Raw genomic sequence first — 24,932 nt, forward strand, 5'->3', positions numbered from 1 at the left:
GTTGATTTAAAAGAATTAGGTTTTGTAGATGTATTTGACAAAGAACCAAAAAAACAGAAAATCTGAATGAAAAATTAATGTCCTTCTGATAGGAGGAGGATTAGCAACCCTATAATTAAGTATAAAAATTAAGTACAAACCTAAAACAAAACATCAATATAAGAGCAGAAAGATGGTTAGTGCCTTTCTTTTGTACAAATATAGAAAGGAGAATATTATTTTAAAAAGGACTATCTTTCCTTAAATCTACAAAAAAAAAGAAAAGAAAAAGAAACTCAAAACACATAAGGTGTGTAAAAATATTTTTAAATTTTGTGGTTTTTATATTTTTTTACACAAAACTATTGGAAAATAAAAAAGTAACATTTTATAGTGGTTTTTTTTTTTTTTTTTTTTTTTTAAAATGGGAAGAGTGTTTTTTGGATCCCTGTTTCAGCACAAGTCACATAATAATTATACTTGTATTAAAGTGTTATAAATACTAATATACCTACAATCTAAATACTATTAAAATACCTTAGTATTTTTGATACACATAATTTCTTATTTAATATTTTAAAAGGAAAAATATCGGTAGCAACAACATTTGTTCATGGAACACGTATTCACATTGTGCAGCGCACGAGTGTTCCATGAAACACAGTTTGGGAAATGCTGGTCTAAACTACTTTTCATGGAAAATAAGGTTTTTGATAAAACAAACTCTTTCATGAAGAGTTTATTCCATGGAAGATCTTGTTTCTTGTCAAGAAACCTCCCAAAAGTTTAATATTTTGATAATTTCAAATTGACCTTTTTTGTTGATTTGGCGTTGAACTGCAATCCCTGGAACCTCTGTGATTGTCTTCTATGGGTGCAGTTTAAAGTTTAACTGCTCCAACGCATATATTTAGTTTTGATTTTCCCCCCCGGCCCCCGCAATGGAAGTCTTTCAGTGTCCAGCCTGAAGTTTTCAGTTGTCAGACTTTCAACAAAATCTCTAATTTTCCAGGTAAATTTAAGAAAAACAGATTTTCTTTTTCATCTTAACTTTCTGAAGGCAAACAATCCATTTTTCTGGCAAGCTCTAAATTGTTTTTCCTTTAAAGTGAAATTTGATTGTATAAAGTCACAGGGTAGAATGAGAATCTTCTCTTAGCTCATGGCAAAGGATAGTATGTAACTGTGTTGACCCAGGATCAGACCAGAAGGGAAATCCTTAGATCCCTACTTGCTGCAGAAGAACATAATATGCCATTGTTATATATAAGTATCTTATTACTTCCCCTGCTGTACCAGCTCAGCTGTGTTAGCTCAAGTGTTGGAATAGAGCAGGGATGGGCAATAATTTTGGAAACGGGGGGTGGGGGGGGAACGGACGACACACTCCAATAAATTGGTAAGTGGTCAGGGCCATACTCTTCCATGATATTAATGGAGGCAGTGGAGGGTCTGGGATGGAGTTTGGGTGCAGAATGGAGCTCAGGGTAGGGGATTGGGGTCCAGGAGTGGGTTTGGGGTCTGGGAGGGAGTTTGGGTGAAGGAGGGATTTGTGCCTGGGACTGAATTGAGTTGCAGAGATTCTAACCTGAGGGAGGAATTTAGGAGTGGATGCAGAGGTCTTGTTGGGGGTTGTGACCTGGCTACATGGTCCAGAGTTTGGGTTGTTACCTGGGGAAGAGAATTGGGGTGAGGGGTCTGGGAGCAGGTAGCGATACAAGAGTTGGGAATATAGAGGGTTTGGGTTATGATCTGGGTAGGTGTGCAGGGTGGAGAGCAGAAGGTAGTGGGGAGGAAGAAGGTGGGGTGGGATGTCAGGTGCAGGTTCTGGCAGGGAGATGCTTATTTAGGCACCTAGGGTGTCATATTTTCTTGTACAAACACTTGGGACAAGCCACAGTTTAGTATGTTATGATTGAGTTTTATATGGTTGTGGTGTGTGAAAGTACTCAGGCTTGCAAGAATGATCTAGGATCTTAAATAGTGTCTGTGGCCTTTTTTGTACTCTGCAGTTTGGGACTCTCGGCTACTAGATCCGTGTAGTCACAGATAATACCTAGGTCAGACACAATAGTTCCTTCCCTGGTGTGTTTGTCAAATTCGTTCAACATTGATCTGTTTCATTACTAACTTTTCTGTCCCAGTGTTGAACTTCCCTTTGTTTGCAGGAGATGGAAAAAGTCCTCTGAGTGGGTGTTCCAACTATAGTCCCTCTTTTGTAGACCGCTATGGGCCATATATGATGCAGAGAGGCTTGAACTGAATTCTCTGCCTTTCTTTGCCCTTTATCTTTAGTACAGGGAAAAAACTGGAATGCAGTTGTATTTTCATATAAGTTAATGGATAATCAAAAGACTGAGCAAATTAGTCTGAGCTTGTGGGCAGCAGCTGTTTCAGAAATTGCTTTCCTTTTGGGTAAATTTAATTTTAGAACATTTCCTTCAATTGGAAAAACTACACTGCTGACTTTTGGGTAAAATTAATTCTTGTAAGTCCAAGCGGGTAAGAAGGCACCATTTGGCTGTAATCTTATGAGCTGAAATTTTATATGTCAAGGTGAGAATGATGCTGACTCTGATACTGATGAAGATGCAGGCCGTGGTGGAGATAAGACCGGAGTTCAATCAGTCAGTCAGTGAGTATTAATAAAAGATTTTATTAAAAGCTACTTAAAAACTTGAAAGAGATTTTTATCCTCCTTTACTTATGTGATTGGTTCACAGGAGCACCAAAGAACCCAGTACCCTCTTCGGCCTTTACTCAAATGGCTAAACTGTTTGAAGCCATATGAGTAGTATCATTAGAGTTAGGGATGTTTTTAGAACTAGAGTTCAAAGCAGGTGGTCATGATTTCCAGCCACAATCAACTGACTAAAAATAGTTTCTCTAAATAAAATAGTTAATATTTTATGGGGAAAAAACTAAGAGGAAAACTGTCACTTAATGATGAAACACAGTAAAAATAAAAATAAGTAAAATATTATTTTTAATTACTATATGTCTGAATGGATCACAAAATCCATTTACCTGTTTGAACAAGGAAACTTTCTCAGGGGAATACTGTTAACCTCATGTGAACCTAAACCTCGGTTTTAAAAGAAAGGGAATTCTTCAGCTCTTGTGACAGTGTAGATAGTCTTCCAGGCATGAGCCAAATGTAAACAGGCCACTACAGTGCAGTCTTCCAAAGCCAGTTTTCATTCTGCTGTAGTTTCACAAAACTATAAGACACAGCAAGAATATTTGTGAAGAGTCTTGTCAGTTTTCACTGCCCCATTCAGAACCTGTGGGGGAGCAGTGAAACTGACAAGAATCTTGATAGTTTCAACTCTGCAATTGACAAGTAAAACCATGAGCAGCGGTACTGGAGTAAGTTCCTGAGGAAGGGGGTCAGAAACAAGCTTGGGCAGCCAGTGTTGAATAGGAGATACCTTTTAGCTTCTGTGAAGATACAAGGCCAAGGGAGGTGCAAAATAATAGAGACACTCCCACCTCTTGCAGCAACTATGTTTTTGAGAATGGACAGGGGAAGGAATGAAAGGGGGAGAACAGATGAATATCCCTTTTCTCCATTCTAGTATTAGAGAATTCTGGAGGCAGTTTGAAAAATATCAGAACTCCATAAAAACCACCGGCTCCTGCAAAAGGTGAAAAAATACAAAGAATTCAGCACAAAGAATAAGCCTATTTAGGTGAAAGATATTGTGACCGTATCTCCTGCCTGCACCTTGTTCAAGGACTTCAAGTCATATAGAAGCGAATATAAATTGAAGGCCAGTAAGACCGTTCAGAAAACAGCCAGAACTGCACCATATCAGGGAGTAAATTGCTTGACTATGGCAGTCTTCAAGAAATAACAGAAAATCTGATATTAAAGTAAATTTATATTGTTATAATCCCTGCAGATTTTTAAAGCTGAGAAAAATCAATTCAAGAAACAAAATTTCTTTGCATTTTGAAGACAGTCTTTTTCAGAAAAAGACTTACCAAATGATTTACCGGCTAATTCAGTACAGCTTTTGAGTTGAAGTGATTTCTTTCATGTAAGCCATTCGTCATCAATAACTGTGGGCTCAGCGCCCATTGGTGTCTGATGCCTCTCTCACTATTTCCTTCCATCTTTCCCTATCCAGTGTGGAGTGGCTTAGTTTCTGTAGATGAGCTCCGCACCAATCTACTACATCATCTATCCATTCTCTGTGGGGTCTGCCTCTCCTATTTGACCTGTCCATTACGCCAGATACCAGGGTCTTGATTTTTCATTCATCTTTCATTCTGCAAATATGTCCAAATAGTTGTAGCTTTTGTTTTATAACCTTCTGCAGCAGGTTCTCTTTTGGCTGTATCTTCCTGTATAATTCCTCATTGGTGACCTATTCTCAGAATCTTTCTATAACAACTCCTTTCGAACGCCGATATTCTTCTTTTTGAATCTTTAGTTATCATGCGTCTCACATCCGTACAACATGCTGCTGAATACACAAGTTTTCAAGATGCCCAGCTTTGTTCTTAAGCTAATTGCTTTGCTTTTCCAGATCTTCTCCATCTCCTTCAAACTCTCTTTGGTTTCACTATTTTAGTCATTTCCTTCTAACCGTCTAGATCATACTTTATGTTGCTCCCCAGATATGTGAACTTCTCTACATTTTCTAGTTCAATACCATCAACACTGATCTTCCTTCTTATTTCCTTATCTCCAAACACCATTGTTTTTGTTTTATCTATGTTCATAATCAATCTGTACCGCTTCCCTTCTTCGTTTAACACCCGCACCGTTTTTACTAGTTCCTCCTCATCTTCCTCAAGGATAACTATATCATCCATGAACCTCAAGTTGTTAATTCTTTTCCTGTGCACAGATATCCCTTTTACCTCTTCCTTGATCTTGTCCATCGCTCTCTCCAGATGTGCAGTGAAGATACTTGGCAATATTGGATCTCTTTGTCTCGTACCTCTGCTTGTTTTGAACCAACTTCCCAACTCCCCACATGTTCTCACCACTGCCTCCGCATTATCACTGATATATTTCAACAACCGTATCCATCTGCTATCCACTCCATATGACTCCAACACCGCCCAAGTCACTTTCTGATCTATACTGTCAAATGTCTTTTGAAAATTGACGAAGCAAATGTATACGCTTTTGTTTTTTTTGTCAAGCTTTCTCCGCTATCAGTCTTAGTGTCAATATCTGCTGTATGATACTTCTATCTTTTCTGAACCCGGCTTGCTCGTCTGCTGTATGTTTTTCTATCTGCGGTCTTAATCTCTCAGTCAGTATCATCATCAGCGCCTTACCTAGATGACTTGTTAGGGCAATCATTCTGTAGTTCTTGCACTCCAGTGTACTTCCTTTCTTGGCTATTGTCACTAGCACAGATCTTGTCTATTCCTTAGGTGCTTTCTCTTCTTTCCATGCTATATTACGTAGTCAGTGTATTTCCTGAATTATGCTTTCTCCATTGTATTTGATCATCTCTCCTGTGGTCTTATCATTTACAGGGCTCTTGTTTGTTGTTCATTAGTTGTTTCACTGTTTTTTGTGCTTCCACCTTCGAAATATCAGTCTCACTCTCAGTGCTCGGGGGAGATATCCCTTTCAGTTCTTCAGTCAGTCTCTCTGAGACACTTGGGTCCAACTGTGCTTTGTGTAGATCGGTGCAATATCGTGTAAGATGTTATATTTTCTGTATTCCTGAATTATATTAATGGCATGACATTAAAGGTTTTTAAAAAATTCTGTTTGTCTCCTCTAGTTTTGTAGACATGTAGAAGTGAAGAACATGTCCCAGTGTGTCCCATACTTTGAATTTCTGTTGATTGGTTAGATTCCCTCTTCAGTCGTGCTGATTTTGGTCAACGTTTTTGTTAACTTTTAAAATTTGTGTGGATAGCTAGATTTTACTGAAGGTACAATTTTTGTCAATTATTAAAGGATATCAAAATACAAACAGTGATTAGATGTGATAAAATAAAAAGAAAGCTGCCTGGCATTTAGTAGGTCAGGAACAGGAGTGAAAAGGATCTAACCATTAAATTAATTCAGGGTATGTCTCTACTTACTGGGAAATTGACCTGGTCGGGTGCGATCTTCTGGGGTTCAATTTTTGCACACTTAGTGGCGAAACATGAAATTGAACTATCAGCACTCAATAGTCAATCCATGTGCTCCTCATTGTCATGAAGAGCAAGGGAGGTTGACGGGAGAGTTTCTCCCGTCAACCTCCCTCTCTGAAGACTGCCACATAAGTCGATTGTAGATATGGTGATTCCAGCTAAGCAATTGTAGCTGGAATTGTGTATGTAGGATTGACTTTCAGGTCTAGTGTAGACCTGGTCTCACTGTGTGACTTTCAGCAAACCTCATTCTTCGTCAAGCCAAGCACCAAGCAAGTCAGATGTAAATCAGAAATGGGCTAGAAATGTGGCTTCTTGACCTTTGGAAGAATATTTGGTTTATACCACATTTTTGCCTTATAAAAAATAGGAAAGCTCTTGCTTCTTTCTCCAAGGCTGTGTCTACACTTAGTAAAAACTTTGAAATGGCATAGGAATAAGGGGATTTCAATGTTGGTGGGGTACTTTCAAAAAGGAGCGAACTGCGGCCAGCATGCTAATGAGGCACTGAATGTGCATATCAGCGCCTCATTAGTATTCTTCGATTTGGCCATTAGCATGGGCATTTCTGCTTTGGTTGTCATTTCCTATTAATATTCCTAACTGGCTTATACACCTCCCTGGTCTCCATGAATTTTTAATTATCAAGTTTTGCAGACCTGTTCCTGCAAATAAACCTGAGCATAGTGCGTAAGGCTGGTAGAGACTATGCAGTAAAGTCTGCCTTAACAGGAACTCTGTCATCCAGAACTCTCAAATAAATGTTAGTTACACTTTCCATAAGTACAGCAAATACAATATGACTGTGTCTACACTTGCATTCCTGTTTCGAAAGAGGCATGCAAATAAGGGAAATCAAAACTGCAAATGAGCTGCAGATTTACATATTGGGTATCTCATTTGCATATTTCAAAAGAAGAAAAGCAGTGTAGAAGTGGCTCTTTTGAAAGTAAACCCCATCTTTGAAAGAACCATTCTTCCCGTAAAATAAGTGAAGAAGGGTTCTTTCGAAGATGGGGTTTACTTTCGAAAGAGCTGCGTTGACATGGTTTTTTTCTTCCTTCAAAAGAAGAATATGCAAACGAGGCACCAGACATGTAAATCCACACCTCATTTGCATTTTTTATTTCCCTGGCTCTTTTAAAAGAGGAACGCAAGTGTAGACACAACCCTTAAGTTTACAGTGTACTATACTACTGTTGGTAAATAAAGTACTCTGCATACATTTTTGTTTTTCTTGATATCTTAATTTTTCTTTAGTGTTGTGTATTGCTAGGTATACCTCTCTGTTATCCAGAATATTTGAATATCCAGCAACCTCCTACTCCCATGGCTGCCAGATATGAAAGAGTTTATTGCAGCTACTGTTTTCACGACTGATGCTTAATGTGTTGATTTTTATTGGTAATTCAGAGAGTGGTGTGATAGTACTTGTTCACTGCAGTTGAGTTTTGAATGCAAGAAAATATAATTCCTCAGAACAGTTCTTTGATTTTATATTCACAAACTGCATGCACAGCTGCACCAAAAATCCATGTCTAATAGCTTGTTTCCATCTGTTAATCACAGAGACTAGGATTGAAAGGCATTGAATTATAGACACAGTTAATTGCAAAGGCACAATCATGCCTGCAAGATGAGTCTCTCCAAATCATGCTCTGACTGTTCTTTTCAATGCGTACCAAAAAGAATCTATTACAGTGGTTCTCATCCTTTCTGGCCTCCAAAACCTTGACCTGTTGCACCCCAGTAAGTAGCTTAAAATAAATCTGGGTTTTTAAAGTATTTCTTACCCACTATTTAATATGCATTAACATAATAAATACTAAATAAGTACACCCTGTGTATCATTGCAGGCTCCTGTTTTGCTAGGCTGGCTGCGCTCCTCGCTCTATGTATTGTGACCTCCAGCCATTGCAGTGCTGCTAAGGTTTGGCTTAGACTGGCGTTAACTAACTTTTACATTGGGTCCCCGATTTCATCCCTGCAGTTAGCTGGGGCTCCCCTACCTGTCTGATCCAAACCAACAGAAATTTCAGTTATGTTCATGTGGGAGGGAGTCCCTTTCAGCATGTATAAGAAAATAAGTAAGTAGAATGTAAAAACTTTGTTAATCAACACACAAATTCAAATGTACATACATAAAAACAGTAACATTTCAAAATTTTTAATGACTGGGAGTGTGTCGCGTGTGTGTGTATAATGTGTAACATGCGTCATGTATATATAAAATGTGTAATATGCACACACTCACTCACCCAAGCTCTTCTTAATGAAATGAATAGTGCTTTATTTTTTATATATATAAAAAAAAACAACTAACTCTTTGGCTGTCTGCGCACTACCACCCTCCTTCAAAGGAAGGATGGTAGGAGGTAGGGTTTTGGGAGTTTACTAATGAAGTGCTGCGCTGCATACGCAGCACTTCATTAAGCAAATTGCCCCCCGCTGCCGCTTTCGCAGCAGCAGCAACTTCGAAGTACTGGCAAACGTCTAGCCGCAGCTCACCTGCCGGTACTTCGAAGTGCTTGGGCAACTTCAAAGTCCCCTTATTCCTCAAAACTACTACGAAGTACCGGCAGGTGAGCTGCAGCTAGACGTGTGCTGGTACTTCGAAGACCCTTTACTCCTCAAAATTTTGAGGAGGAAGGGGACTCGAAGTTGTCCTGGCACTTTGAAGTAATAGTGGATGAGACATGGCTAGACCTGTGCTGGTACTTTGAAGTTTAAAAACTTTGAAGTTGCCGCAGGGGGAAATTGCTTAGTAAACTTCCAACACCCTACTTACCATCCTTCCTTTGAAGGAGGGTGGTAGTGTAAAGAAGCCCTTTGTCTTGCTTTTTCAAGAGTCTGTCTCACCCATTCCCCACTGGGGGGGATGGTAGGGGAGTTAAAAAAACCAGCTCCCTCCTGTTTTAAAGAGCCTGTTCTCCCCCCCCCACCCCACCCCAACCACAGACTACAGAGGCAGGGAGGCAAGCAGTGCTGCACAGGGCAGCTGAAGCTGACAGCGGCTGCGTGGAGTCAGCTGAGAGTTCCCATGTTTGGGGGGCAGGGAGAGCTGATTATTTTGTGTCCCGCTTCTGAAATTTTGCGCACACATCCCAGTGGGCACCTCTGCCCCCAGTTTGCACACCCCTGGCCTTGACTACCTAACCCCTCTTGGACCGGGGGGTAGGAGAGGATGGGGAGGAAGGGCCTAAGCTAAATTTGTGCAAGGGCTTGGTGGTTTGTAACCTGGCACCCTGTAAGAGTGGGCATCTATTAAACCTGCATGGCACTGAGAGATCATGGTTCAGGTTGCAATGCAAACAGTTGAGCCCAATCTGAGCTGCATGGGCTGCTACTGTGGGGTGAATGCAAAGTTATCTCTGCATGTGTGCACACACTCACCTGTGTTTTCCATTCAGGTCCCCAAGGGTAGGACCCAAACTCCTTGTCTGCCACACATACCTTGGGCCTGCCAGGTGTCCCTTTGATGTATTTTGGAGGCTGAGTCGAGAAACCTTAGCCTAGTATATCGGATCGGTCTGGAGTCCAATTCTGAAATGTACCTAATGCTGATTATTATTTATTTCACGTCGTCATCCTTTTGGGCAGGGGAGAGACTTCCCTCTCTCATTTCTTGCAAGAAAAGCACCTGCAATTGTGTATATATTAATTGTTGTCCTGTAAAACTTGTTTTTCTCTTTTGAAACAGAGAAGAAATCGGGAAAGATCAGCGTAGGCAGTCCTTTACTACTCTGAGAAGGAAGCCTGTGAAGTGAAACTAACTCTTCCAAGTTCCACTTCTTTATACTTGCAAAGTGAAAGAAAATGAGCAGCCTAAACGAACTAGGCCAGAGTTTTCAACTTTTTTTCATTGTGAATCCTTAAAATTCAAACCAATGTGCTGACCAATTTGAAAATTTTAGGCATAGACTGCATACTCCTAAGGATCACAGGGTGAAAAGTATTGAGTAATGCTTAGGTCTGAACTAGCCACGGAAGATCAAACAGCATGTTCAGGGACCATAGTCAACCCTGGACTCCTTGTAAACCACAAGGATTAAGAAATGTCAGTGAGAGAAGTGCCCCCATCGATATTCTGCAGTGAAGACAGGGACCAATATCGATGGCTGCAGAATCAATTTTAGGTACGCAATTGGCGTATTTAAAATTGCATAGCAGGTGTTCACATTCCTGGTAAGTGTAGACTTAGCCTTAGATAAACTTCACTTTGCAGCTGCTGTCAACAGCAAGCACCAGATGAGAGAAGCTGTCGTCATGTCAGGAGGAAGGATTCTTCCGGTATGTAATTAAAAACATGGAATAGAACCCCAGATACATAAGGGAGAATGGCAAGGAAGACTAAGGGAAAAATGGAAGTGGAGAGGCTCATGCAGCAAAACTGGAAGGGTGAGAGGAAGGAATCAACTGGAAAAAGAGAGCATGAGAAAACTGCGGCTGACGTTTAAGAGCAGCACTGACTCCCTCAGAGTACATTTTACCGATTTGGACTTCTATCTTTCCAAATAGCCAGAAGGCACAGTGAATGCCAAACTTTAACAGCCACTTATTAGATAAGCTTAATAAAAATAATGAGGCTATCAGGCTGTCAGCTTCCAAAACAATGCCTTAGTTTTATATGCAGAAAATCACCTGCTCCCTAAATCTTGGAGAAATACTGAGCCGTTTCCCGCTTTTGTGTCAGCTTTTGGTTATCAGCTATAAATAAATAAAAAGTAACTGAAATTGACATACTGTCCTTTTGCACTGATTCTTTTTATTAATATTACAAAAATAAACCAAATAAGGACCTTGCTGCCTCTGCTTGGCCACAAGATGGTGTATGACACATACTTATTAAAATTCAGTTGGTGAAGTTTTTTTTTTTTCATCATCAGTGCAGTCAAACCCAGCCTATTAGGATAACATAAAATGTGCTGTAAAAGATTGCCTTTGGGGCCCCAGATTTCTTAAACAGAAGGTGGTCTTTATAGCAGGGGTGCAAATTTTTTTCTTTACTGAAGCAGTTAATATTATTCTGAACATATCAATTGTTTAAGTGCCAGGGTATAAAAGCAAGCAGCAGAAGAGAGGAGGAGGTACTATGATTGCAGGAAGGTTTTGTTACTTGATTTTCAGTTAAGAGAAAAGCTGGTGTGGTGTTTTTGTTTTTTGTTGTTGTTGTTAGGTGAAAAGGAATGTAGCAATTTTCTAGTATTTATATTTAAAGCAAACTCTAGTTCGACATAAGGGGTTTCTTTTGATATTTAGTTTTAAGATTTAGGGCAGCAGGAGCTTTGTTACTGCAGAAGTGACATCTTTCCTCCTGGAAACTGTTTTATTGTGTCAGAGCTGACCCTGCTACTTGCCAAGGGGCAACATTGTCATCAGCATTGGAGACGGTCAGTCGGTTGCTCTCGCTGGCAAAAGGGAAGAGGGCAAGTTTTGGGCTTTGTTTTTTTTGTTTTAATTTTGAAGCTGTGGCAGGAAGGAAGGAAAGTCTGAGAATCTGTTTCCATGTCTAAGAGATCAGATTAAAGCAAAATTTTGTTCAGGATTTCTGGTTTTTGATTTAGCATTTAAGAGCTAAGTCAGCCTGAAATATCTATGGCCTTCTAGAGACAAGCAAAAATCATTGTGTGGGGAAACATTTGGTGTTTCCCAAGACAAAGAAAACTCACGTAAACAAGTTCCCTGTTTCCTCATTTGGACTCTTTTTCTCATCTCTGCCACCTATGCTCACCCCTCTGTTAGAAATGTAGAGCCCCATAGAATTGATACCTTGACATCTGAAATAACCTGTCACCCAACTTAAGCAGCTTAAAAGTAGAGTTTGAGGGGGCGGAAAATACCAGAGGGGAGTGGGAAGCATGTGATCCTAGCCTAGTGTTTTGCCAGATACAGGCTAAGTCAAAGTAGGTGTGTGCTATCAAGTCAAACTTTTCAGGTTTTTTGCATAATTATTGTGTCTCTGTGAGCAAATGCCCAGGCACTTTCCTAGGCAGTGTTTGTATGATGTGATAACTATATGCATGTCTTTATGTGCAAATTTGTTGGAGAAATAGAAGGCCAGTCAGAAATGATTACTTCCAGTTTTAGTGGCAGACACTGTAGTAATCAAAATAAAAGTACCCTCTGGCATGTGGAATCAAATGTAGTAGGTTGGTGCAAAACAGTGTATAAAGTGAAGAGTTAATTTGTTAGCCTGACATTCTAAGCAGAAACACATTTGTGATTATTTTATAGAAAGAAAAAAATCTGCAGGCACCTTTTAAAGAAAAAAACTGGTTTCAGCCATAGTTGAAAAGTAACTGAGTTTTAAAACTGAAATTAGAGAACGGTAAGATCCTGGGTTATTTTTGGTCTGTTCTAATACCTAACAAGTAGGTTGGTTGCTTTGATTATATGTTCATATAATCATACTACACAAACTTTAGACAGGAAAACAGCTGAGGTATGGAATTAAGTAGATGAATATACTGTAGTTTTACTGTCAAAATGCTCATTATATTCAACAATGGATTCTCCTATGATGTCAGGATCTTGCTGTAAGCAGTGTCTACGCTTTTCAAGCACATTTTACAATCTCTTGTTTGTACTTCCCTGCTTTTTGTAAATAATGTAATGGAAAGTTGTAGGTAGATAACAGGCCACAAACATGTATTGTTATAGCTTTTAGGTTATTTTTCATGTTTGGTACTGTGCAACATGAAGTAATTTCAGGCTTAAAACCTTAGAGGGGAGTGCATAGGAATGTTAGAATTAAAAAATGTTAATCTTTTAAAGTAGGAAAAATTGAACACAGGTCAATAGTCTGCTTGAATTTGGTTTTAAAAAGCAATACTCCAGTGGTAATGTTAATTTCTGATGGGAGTGAAAAATAGCTATTTTATTCCAAAAGTAAACAGAAAATATCCCTGGAATGCAACTGAAACTGTATATACATTTTTTTTTAAATTCCTGCCTGCATTACAATTTATGCTGCATTTTGCCATTTTTCTATAGAAGAAATTTTACTATAAGATTACAGAGGGAGACCTCTGAATTGGAATTCATTTACAAATTTGACACATTTAACCTGGATTTTGTTCCTACTCCATTCATCTGAGGACATGGATTTTACCCATGAAAGTTTGTAGCCTACTAAATATCTTAGTCTCTAAGTTGTCGTGGGGCTATTTTTTTATTTGTGAAGCTACGGATTAAAATGGCTACTCTTCTGAGTCAAGTTCAGTATGGAACCTGTCTTACTCATGTTATCAACAAATACCACATAATAACATAAAGCAAATGTTTCTTTGAAGCAGCCCTCTTCACTTTATATAATGACGTGTGCAAATGAAATGTGTTCTGGTTTGTTTCCAGACAAGACAACAATGTAGATTCTACTTCTTCTCTGAGGGAAGACAGCAAACTAGAAGGCCTAGAGTCAAAGCAAGGTATGTATTGTAAAAAATTGAAATCTTGTTCTGATTGTCACGATCAGTTTCAGTATCCTGTGACTGTCAAAAACTTAATGTGTGAACTGGTCGTAATAATTGTAGCGATGCATCCTCAGTGTAATTCAGTGCTGCAGGTCATCTGTGACATCTAAATCTTACCGAAATGAAGCAATGGTGAATTACTTTTTTAAAGAGCAAAACAAAACAAAAATGGAAATCATGGACTTAATTTTCAGAAATGCTAAACAATCAATACTCCCATTAATGCTCCTGTAGGAGCCGAGTGTTCTTTTGAATGACATGGGGTCATTTTGTTGCCTTTGTGCTGCAATATTGGCATTCAAAAATGCCCTCCACCCTTCATTTTTTTGCAGTGTACCCATTGTGATCTAAAGTGGCAGAAAAGTGTTTGGTGGGTTTTTTTATATATATATGTATATATATAATATGTGTATATATATAAAAAGAAATTGAAAGGTTTTGGGGAAATGCATGTTTATCATTAAGTTCATGATGACTTTTGTCTTTGCCAGTCAAAAACATTCAGTATGACGACCCTTTACAGCAGCAATAGACTAGATAATGTATTATATAAGCAATTTGCTCTTTCTAATTCCTTCAGAACTTCAAGTCCCAATAACATAATACTAGCTGTACTGAAGTAGACTGTAGGTGTGTTGTTAGTTCGTGGGGTCAACTGCCGGTCAGTAGGCAGTCTTCAGCACAATCAATCTGTAAATTAAAATAAGTAGCTATATTTAAAAAACAAAAAAAGCAAAAACAAAACTCAAATCCTGCCTCAGCCTGGGATGCATGCACTTCCTAGTAGTTGAGTGTGGACCCCAGCTTTTTTATAGGCATTTTTCTCCTTGTTCTCTGGCAGATATTGTTAAAGCCTCTTCTCTGAGCCTGTACTTGAGGAAAGGAGAGAGGATGGCAGTAGAGTTTTACTTTGAAAATAAATAGGTACCTGACTTCTCCAAGGCTGTGTGGCTGGCTTAGAAAATCTGCAATTGTGTTTCCTTTCCCTTTCTTGCCCCACTGAGTTCTCTAAGGCTGGATCTTTTTTGTGTAGAGGAGAAGCACTCTATAGAGGAGAGCACTACTGCTGCTATACAGGAGCACCGTTTAATAACCAAGCTGAGGGAGAGGGGAGCATCTTATCTGTCTGGATGTTAGTCATTCTCAGGACTCATCACAGTTCTTTCAGATTCCTTTTTCTTAATGCTGATACGACCATAGTACTTTTTGTTGGCATTCTATCACTTGATGTAATCCATTTATAACCTGCTGCCAAAGAGCTGTTCATAATTTAATAGCTCCATTTAGTTATGATCTGTGTTTTCTTTGCCTCATTGCTGAAAGAGTTGAGCTTCTCCAGGATAATGCTAATTATCTCTGTTGAATTTGGTTCATTTCACTTAGTCAGTGTTGCCAAAAGTACTACTTACTTTGCATGTTCAAACTGCATGTAGGAGAAGTCTGCGCTGCACATATTTTTTTAAAATCAGTGACTATTTGGGGTCTTATCTAAAATCAAGCTGTTTCTCCACACCAAATGCAAAGTGAGTAACATTCTTGGGGCTCGTATACACTAACCCCATCCTTTGAAGGGGTGTGTAAATGAGCCTGCTTGGTGAATAGCAGTGAGGTGCTGCGCTGCATATGCAGCACCTCATTCGCATAATTCTTGCCATGCGAGCTTCGAAGTTGCTAACTTCAAAGCACCAGCAAGCAGTCTAGCCATGGGCAGTTCGAAGTAGCATGGGAACGTCGAAGTGCCTCCGGCTAGATGCTTGCTGGTGCATTCATGCAGCGAGAATTATGCTAATGAGGTGCTGCATATGCAGCACAACACCTCATTGCTATTCACTGAGCAGGCTTGTTTTTGCATGCCCCATTTAAAGGAGAGGGGTAGTGTAGATGAGCTCTGTGTTCCAAATTAAAAGTTGGAGGCAAGTGTAGACCCCATAGTGATGTGCTTTTGATTCCCTACTGTATGTTGGAAGCTACTTTTAACCAGCAACAGCTTCACTCACCCCTCGCTATAGAGAACACTTGATTCCCAAATTTCTGCTCATAGGCAAAAACTCACAAGAATGATACTAAATTCCCATTAAAATACACGTAAAAGTCTCCAGTTCGTTCCATGATGTATTTGAGTAGTTTGGCACCAGAAATAGGACGTAGTATATGTATGTAGAGCAGGGATTTCCAACCTATGGGCTGAGACCCAAACATGGGTCCCATTAGATTTGTTAAAGGTCACCAGCTGGGCAGTTCTGAGCTGCAGGTGGCTGTTAAAGAAGCCATTTGCAGTTTCTTAACACTGCTGCCTCAGGCAGCTATCTATCAATAGAGATAGCTGCCATCTCCAGCAGCTGTCTCTGTCACTAGGGCTATGTCTACACTAGCCCCAAACTTCGAAATAGCCATGCAAATGGCCATTTCGAAGTTTACTAATGAAGCGCTGAAATACCTATTCAGCGCCTCATTAGCATGTGGGAGGCCACGGCACTTTGAAATTGACGCGGCTCGTTCAGACGGGGCTCCTATCTACTCACAAGAATAAGGGGACTTCGAAGTAGGTGGGGTCCTTTCGAAAAGGAGCCCCATCTGAATGAGCTGCGCAGCTGCGAGCCGCGTCAATTTCGAAGTGCCGCGGCCTCCCACATGCTAATGGGGCGCTGAATATGTATTTCAGCTCTTCATTAGTAAACTTCAGAATGGCCATTTGCATGGCCATTTCGAAGTTTGGGGCTAGTGTAGACACGGCCTTGGGGTAGCAATTACCTAATGCCTAGGTCCTGGAAGCATAACACTTGAGTTAATTGGTTTAAACGACTGTTACCTTCTGGGAGCAGGAGGGCTGGGGAAGCTGCCCAGCTTAGCAGTCCTGGTGAAGACTTTGTGGGAGGAGGAGGAGTGTCTAAGAGTGGGGGAAGTTTGGCACTGTGTGTGTGTGTGTGTGTGTGTGTGTGTGTGTGAGGCTAGGGGCGGTTTGGGGCTGCTGAGGGGCGTCTACATCTGGGGGTGGTTTGGGGTGCTGATGGGGGCGGGGGGGGTTTAAGGCTGAGGGTGGTTTGGGACCGTGAGGGCGGGGGAGTTAAAACTTGGCCAAGAGTGAGGTGTGCAGGGCAGGCGGAGGGACTAATACAGTAAACCCTTGAGTTACCCAGGGGTTGTTCCTACATAACTCGAATTTTCCTGCAAGGGGAGGGGAGCCAGGAACCACTAGGGCTGGTCAGTTTCCTGGCTTGTAGAGTGGCAGAGTGGCTGGTTCCAGTCTCCCCATGGCTTGAGGTACCTGGAAACTGATCAGCTCATGGCTGGTCAGTTTCATGTTCCCACCAGTGCAGGGGAGGGAACCAGGCTCAGAGCCTTCTCCCTCTCTTCCCCCAGCTGCAGGGCTGTCAGACAGCTGCATGTTCTGAGGGCAGGGAGGGAGAAGGCTCCAGCCACAGGGCTGGGGGTCTCTCCCCCCACCCCTCCGGCCAGGGACCCTGTGGCTGGAGCAGGGGCAGCTGCGGGACTGCAAGTATCCCTCCCCACCGCCCCCTTCCCCCCACTTCCCCTGGCCAGGGACCCCACAGCTGGCTCATGTTAGGAGGGGACATTCACTCATCTAGTGAACATAGGTGGGTACATGTGTCCCTCATTTTAGTGAGTACTTGTAGGTAAAGTACTCGTTAAACGAGGGATGAGTGTATTATTTTAGCTCTATTTCATGAACACTGTAAGAACTGTCAGTATTATTTTATAAAAGTGACACTAGAATTATAGCTGTTTCTATCTCAGACTGTTTATTTTCCTTCAGACTCTCCATTCATAGTAATGTCAGAAATAACTTTTTCAATTGGTAAATGTGGCAGGTTCTCATAAACTGTATTTTTCTTATGAGGACCCAATATTATTTGCTTCCTGCAACTATTATTTCACAATTCTGAGTCTTATTTCAACAACTTTGCAAATGGTTTATTTATTTATTTTTGAAGTAGCTAGTCAGAGGAATTAAATAAACGGAGAGGGAAGGTTATGTAACAAAAGCTGTAGACTTGTTTGGAGCAGAATGTCATGACTTTTTGAAAAATACTTTAAACATTGCTTATTGCACTATACGGAGTGACCTCGGAACTGACAGATTTCCTGCAGACTTCTTCCGCGCTTTCTGTGCTCTCTCAGGGAATTGATGACTGCTGCAGGTGATTGCTTCATTGTCCTTTTTTATGACTTTATCAACCAGAGGATCTTGATGGCTTTGGGCAATGACAGCAGTGCTTCTCAGGATGCTAGCTTTAAAGAGCTTTCGAGAATATGGACATAAATTGTAAATATAACTTAGTAATCATTCTTCTTTCATGCTGGAGCCTGTGATGCTACAGGAAAGAAATAAGGTATAAAACAAAGAGAACTAAGTAGAAGTGAGTAAAATATGGGTTAAAATGGAATTAAATATGCTGAAATGAATTTCACAACTGTAGGTGAAAGTATAAGTACAAGTTATCAAAATGAAAAAGATAATGAGAGAAATGCCACCTGAGAATTTTATTACTGTGTAAAATTACAACGGCAGAGGAGGGAAAGGAAGCTCATAGGCTAATCAAACAACATTTGTAGGCCAGTGGGCTTATGTGATTACTGTGTATTGTGCTGCCGTGGAGACTCCTAATTCTGGTTAGAGCCTGTACCTTTTGAATGCTGGACAAGCTAACTATTTTACTGCACAGGTAATGGGACAGGAATGAACATGTGAGTTTGTCAATTTTTTGTTCCTCCCCCTTTCTCCCCACCATCTGATCACAGTCAAAGCAAAGTTAAGTTTCTCTTTGACAGCGATGATGAGCACACTCGGAGCTTAACTGTTGAACTTTGAATGAGGCTCCGCAAATACTGTTTGTTTGGTTTTTGCCCTGTGGAAATGCTGTGCATCCGAACAGTGTTTTAAGTACATATGGACTGGTACCTCGTAGCAAGACAGAAGAATTTCTGTTCCTTTCTTGTGCCTTCCTGGGACATTAAAGTTATAAGGTTACATTTTGAATACACTTTTATACCTTTCTGTAGGCAGGGAGAGATGAAGTGAAACTTACATTTGAGGTGGAAATGCAGATTTTTAAGGTTGCTGTGAAGGCATTTGGAGACAGGGCAAAAACTATCCTAAATGCATCACTTCTATAGCATTGAAGACTTTAGTAGGGGACTGATAGACTCTTCCATGTGATGTTGAGGATTAGACTAATAAGTGTCACAGACTAAAAATCTTGACTATCAACAGGCTCAACAATGCTAATCTCCAGAAACAAGAGTTTACAGGGATTTAACAAAATTTCTCCTACTGGAATATACTTATAATCTTGATTTTTGGAAACACATGGCTGTACATTCGTGACAAATCATATGCTGTTTAACCTGTCTGTTAGTGTGGTTTTATATCTATATTCAGCAGCTGATGTTACAAATCTGGAATTGGACATCTTGAAGAGCTAAGGCCTCTATTTAGGAACGCATTCCTATTTTGCATAGCATATAAACCCTGACTTGGGACTTGTGTGCAGTATTCCCTGAAAGTGGAGCGTTTGTGTGGCCACCCAGGAGAGATTCATGTGCAGCCCAGCTGATTAACAGAGCACCCACAGCTGGGAGCATGTGTTTCTACTGGTGGTGCACAGCTGTACACGACTCGGTACGCATAACAAAAGTTATTCTGGACATGGATGGAAAAGAGTAGATGGAACACTGCTTGTGTGCTTTCTTAAATGTGGGCCTAAGCTCCAGAATTGAGAGTGTGTATTTTTCTTTTGAACTCTCTATCAGCATTCAGGTTTAATTTTATTTTGGGTAAGTAAAACCCCGATGGCTATCTTAAAGATGCCTGTGGTGTTTATAAAATAACTTGTGGAAATTTTTCATTGACTAGATAGTTGGCTGAAAGACCATTCCTCTTTTTTTTTAAACAAGAAAAATGCATTTATTATATATCTTTCTTAGTGTTCCATATTGATTTTTCCACCTGCTCAGGATAACCGTAATGTCTTAAAAGCCAAGAAAAATGTTTTTAAACAATTTTCCTTCCCTGCTCATAAGAAAACATACACATGCACCAAAAGTGATTCTTTTAAGTATTTTGCAGAAGTGTAGAGTTTTCTGAAGCATTGAATGTTTCCCTTTAAGTGAAAAATGATCTCTGGAAAAATGTCATGCTTAAACTTACTTTGGAACGAAGACTAATTTAATTTCACTTTTCCATATGCTACCTGTTAATCTTCACATGCAATTTGCATAGAATGAAAGAAATCTTGTGCAAATCTCAAGTGGAATATGGCCTCCTGTGGAATGGGGAGTGTTTCTCTTCTCCCTCCTGTTTGAGAAATGCCTCTCCTTCATGTAGCTCCATTCCTGTGATATGCTGTACCACCAAAGGCGTGGAAATCTGAAAAAGCATCTCTAAAGACAGACATCTAAAATTTCTCTTCAAATATGCTTATTCTGCTGTTGTTTCAAGAGGGAGGAAGAATGGTTCATACTGGAACTGAAAAAAAAACAAGATACAGACTAACTTGGTTACCTTTCTAATGCATATTGGGACAAAAACATACGGTTTTAAGGGAATTGTCATTATTATTTAGAAGAATGATTAGTAAAATCCTTTTCTAAGCTGTGCAACAATCAAGTATTACATGTGAGCATCTTGAGGAAAACTCCCAGAGATACAAAGACAATTAGTTAAAGGCATAGACCCTGGTTCCCTGTTTTATTAGATTGCATTATAGATGTATTCTTTATAACCTGAGCTTTAGTAAAACACCTATTGCCTAATGTCCAAGACCAGCGATTCACAGAGGAGGTACTGCCTTGGTTTCCAATATATCAGTGGCTTTGTTGTTGATGAGCAGTACTGGAAGATCAGTGTTGTTTCCCAGCCTTGGAGAGGTGAGATTCAGGAGCTGAAACAACAGATGGTAAAAATTAGTAATTCTTAAAAGCTATCCACTGCAAAGAAACATTTTTGAAGCAATTGTCATGAAGCTAATTAAAAAGGAGGAGAGACTTTAAAAAAGGAAAATTACTGTGTTCATATCTTAATGCTGATATAACTAAAACTATCAGTTTGTTTTGTTAGTATGCAACATGGAGCTTACAGAGCATGATGTACCTTTTGCTTCATATCTTCAGTATATTATGAAAAGTTATTGGTATTTTTAAAATACACTTTAAATCTAATTTCATTTTTAAGACTGTGAATTAACAGGTGACCCAATCTTAATTATTTTATAGTGGCACTGCCAGAAGCCACTATAAAACCTTGGAGTTGGTAATTTTGCTGCAATGAATATTATTTTAAGCAATAAGGAATATTATCAGAGTGTATCCAATGGTAAAAGTGACATCCAAGCACCAAGTAATTGTGGAGCCAATGTATTGAGGAACGGTAGTTTTCTTTTCTCAGTGAAGTTGTGAATATTGGTAATAGAGGTTTTGCCAGTTTTTCTTTGTGCTGCCTTTTCCAGTTAAACTCTTGCTAACAAACTTCTGCTTTTAATAAAAAATAAAACCACCACCAGCATTTCTCAAATCATTTTACTGAGCTGACCCAAATCCATCTGATGGGCTTCACTAAAAGGCATAGATAATTGTAATATGTGACCCTTTTTTTGCATCTTAATGTGTTATGGTATTCTTCCTTTGTAACTTATGAAGTAATCAAAGAATTTTAAACTGCATTAATAGAATTAAAGTTATTTCTAAAATAAACTGTAATCAGTCCCAGAAATTCCCCACATCAACTTTCATTTTGTAATGCAGAAGCTTCATTGTGATATAAAACGTTATGACATTTTTAATTAGGAAAATAGATCCTGTAACTCCATATGATGGAATAAATTTTTCAGGCACTACTGCTTTGGTATATTACATGATTTTCTAAATTGAAATAAAAATGCATTACAACTTGTCTAAATTAGATCTGCTTTAAAGGTTGGGGGAGGGGAAAAAGAGTAAAATACTTGCATTTAATTTGTAGACTTTTTTTTTTTTTTTTTTTTTTTTTGCCATATTGTGAATTTGTATGCAGAAGTAGTTTCTAAGATGAAAGGGAAATGTCTGTTCAGCTCCCTGCACTACCTGGTTATTTGTTATGTTTTTGTTACAGGCAAGGGAGAAGATAGTGATGTCCTCAGCATAAATGCAGATGCATATGATAGTGACATAGAAGGCCCATGTAATGAAGAGGAGAGTCCACATGTGCCAGAAAGTACTGTCAGAAGTGGATCTGGTCAGATAGATGACCTTCAGAAGGATATTGAGAAAAGCGTGAATGAGATACTTGGGTTGGCAGAATCCAGCCCAAAGGAGTCTAAAGCTGAAACTTTGGCGGTTCCTCCACAAGAAGATGTTCAGCCATCAGCACAGCAGCTGGAGCTCCTGGAGCTTGAGATGAGAGCCAGGGCTATTAAGGCATTGATGAAGGCTGGCGATGTAAAAAAATAGTCCTGAGGCTGCTGTTTGAATTTTTTTTTAATATTTTTGAAGGGAGTGATGTCAATTCTCTTCAGTGCTGAAATGTATTTGGATTGGGCATGACATTCCTCATTCAAACCCTTTTGCGTATTTTGACCTGTGGCTTAAATTGTTGATAGTTGGTTGTCATTGCCTTTAGCATGCTCCTTCTGTGACTTACACAAATGGATTGGTTTGACACTGCACGAGATCAGTGTCTTTGTGCTGGGTTATCACTTGACATGAACGAGGAAGAAGTCATAGATTGCATACATCTATGCCAGAATCCTGGTGCCTTTAACAAAGGTTAAATGAACACTGTAGGTTCTTCATAATTCCCATAGCTAGTAGTTAAAATGCTAATTTATTTGTTTGATTTTTTTTTTTTTTTTTTTCCTCCAGAACTTGTTAGCAAATTAAGTTGACTTGCATGTGCTTCTTAAAAAAGGTAGTATTTTGAAGCGGTCTTCTGTGGCATGACAGTGGTCATATCTGCTTGCAATGCTCTGTGATATGATTTGAGATGTTTATTTCTCATTGGGGCCCAGCTTTTAGCAATAAAAATGAGCTAGTTAAAATTGAATGACAGTTTGCTTTGGAAGATTAAAAGCATGCTTAATTTTTAGAGAATTAAAATGGTTAGAGATTTTTTTCCAGTAAGCACTCTAAATCAATTATTGTTAAGGAAAATAATTCCAGTGGCAAACGGTGCTGGTTGGTGTTTTTATGCTGCTGGACATTTTATTTGTCTAGTCTCCTCCCACAATTACTTCTTTCATGTGATAGTAGAAAGTGAATGTTTTGTTTTCTCATTGGAGCTTTTTTGTTAATTCAGAACATCATCTTGTAAGATTGGATAAAGCAGCAAATCAGAAACTATTTAAAAGTTTCTGATTTAGAACTTAAGTTTTCAATATTAACGGATTTAATCTTTTCAGATCCCTTGTAAATAGCTTTCTAGAAAAGCTATCTAATTTATTTTTAAGCATTTTTGTAAGGATTCAAAAATAATAAACTCATTCTTCATTTTAAGGATGTTTCTTTATAATTTTTTATACAATATGTTTTCCTATTATTTGATAACCACAACAAATTCATTTTGATTGTTTGGAAGTGGTGCTATTTTATAATTGAAAGTATATTTAAAAAAAAATTTGTGTTTTGTGTTTTTTGTTTTGTTTGTTACATTTCAGGCATGAGTCTAATTCTTGCCCAATAAAATAATTAGTTCATTACATGTTGGTGTATTGAATTTTGTTTTATTTTTATGCAAATAAGCAAATGAAATTATTAAATAGTAAAAAAAAAACAAACTAGTAGTTTCCATATGCTGTACTGGAAATGTTTTTTTCTTTATTTACATTTGCAGGCCTTGTTTTAGAGAGGCACAATACCCATAATGCCTTATGAGACTTGAAAGAATTTCCCAAAGTTAGTAAATGTCTAGACGTTGACTTTGATAGCAGGTTCTTTTTTGATTATCTCAAAGATAAAGCAGGATTCTTGAAATAGTACCAACCTGCAGCAGCATAAATATACTTGTAAACTGTTAAATTCAGCTGAGAAAATTCTGTCCTTTTAAGAGAACTCACTGTACGAAGAAGCATTAGTAAAATGCTTCTGATTTAGTAACCATATTCATGATCCTGACTTTTGTAGCAGTTGGAGGGTGCTCGACAGAATGTATGTGATGAAGAATGCACCCAGTCAATTAGGTACTGCACAGAATCCTGCCTTGAAAATCTGCCTCTGGTGCTGTAATTTTATTTTCTGGAATTTTTGGGGGTTTTCTAGGGATGAGGGAAAAAATGAAAAGGACAGCAGATGAGGTCTAGATCTGCCTGGGTGATCTTAAACTGTAAAGTCATAGGAGAGTGAGGTGGTTTTGCTATAAAATCTGTTTTCCTATTGCTGTAAATATATAATTCCCATACTTAAGGCACTGAATACCTCTTTTATGCCAGCTTTGCATAGCACTTCAACGTCTTACCTGTAGGGACACTTTTCCTCTTAAATTATATTGGTGCCTTCTAAGAGGATTACACCGGTATAACTAAGAAGTGAACTTGAATTCTTCATGTTTTCTTCTCTCACTCTTCCCTCTTGTTTGCCTTTGCCAACTCTTCCTGCTGTTCTCCGCAATACTGACAACATTTGCAAAAATCCAGAGCAAAACAAAAACAATGTAACATCCTTAAAACTGGAGAAAAATGAACAATAAGTTAATCTCTTGTGATCTGTGTTCACCACATGAGTTGAAAAATGTTTACAGAATCACAGCCTCCCTTGCTTGCTGGCTCTCCTCATTTGCATTCTCTCTCCTGGGAAGGTGACTCGTTCCATGCCTCAACTCCTAGGCTAAGTCTATGCTACCTGATTTTGTCAACAAAACTGTGATTTTTGTCGACAAACGCAGGCAGGAAACATGCTTGGGAATCTGTTCTGTGAACAGAAACTTGACAGAATGCAGCACTTTTGTTAACAGTTGTACCCCATTTCCCATGAGGAAGAATGCCTCTGTCAACAGATCTGTCGACAAAACACGGATCTGGATGTGACAGGAGGCTTTCTGTCAACAGAAAAGGCCTCTAAAGTGCTGTGCAGATGCCCAGGGGGGCAACCTGTCCCCAGCAACCAGTGCTTTCTGGTTCCTGCCTCCAGCGGTTCTTAAAGCAACAGGTAGCCCAGGAAAGTGAGCATGCTGCAGTCTCCCACCCGCTCACAGCTGCACCTTCGCAGTCAGCATTCCCACAGCTGAAAACAAGACACCACGTGATGCGCCCTGGGCCCTTGAGGGACCAGCCTCAGGGGTCTGGGAGCCATCCGTGGGTGCCCAGAGGTGGGCTCCATCCTGGACTGCGGCTGAGGTCCAGGCCTTGTTGGACCTGTGGGGGAGGTTAAGACCCTGTC

General features: G+C 39.5%; 1 protein-coding gene across 1 annotated transcript in view; it reads left to right on the top strand.

Moving 5' to 3' along the window:
• Nucleotides 1-23,235, top strand: part of CAAP1 (caspase activity and apoptosis inhibitor 1) — a 33,056-nt gene extending 9,821 nt beyond the window's left edge. The window contains exons 4-6 of the mRNA XM_074994714.1: nucleotides 2,536-2,614; nucleotides 13,450-13,523; nucleotides 21,676-23,235. Coding sequence (XP_074850815.1) covers nucleotides 2,536-2,614; nucleotides 13,450-13,523; nucleotides 21,676-22,013 — 491 coding nt within the window. The 3' untranslated portion in view covers nucleotides 22,014-23,235. The remainder of the gene's footprint in view (nucleotides 1-2,535; nucleotides 2,615-13,449; nucleotides 13,524-21,675) is intronic.
• Nucleotides 23,236-24,932: the final 1,697 nt, after the last annotated feature.

This window comes from Carettochelys insculpta, chromosome 5 (genome assembly GCF_033958435.1).
Source record: "Carettochelys insculpta isolate YL-2023 chromosome 5, ASM3395843v1, whole genome shotgun sequence".
Lineage (NCBI taxonomy): Eukaryota > Metazoa > Chordata > Testudines > Carettochelyidae > Carettochelys > Carettochelys insculpta.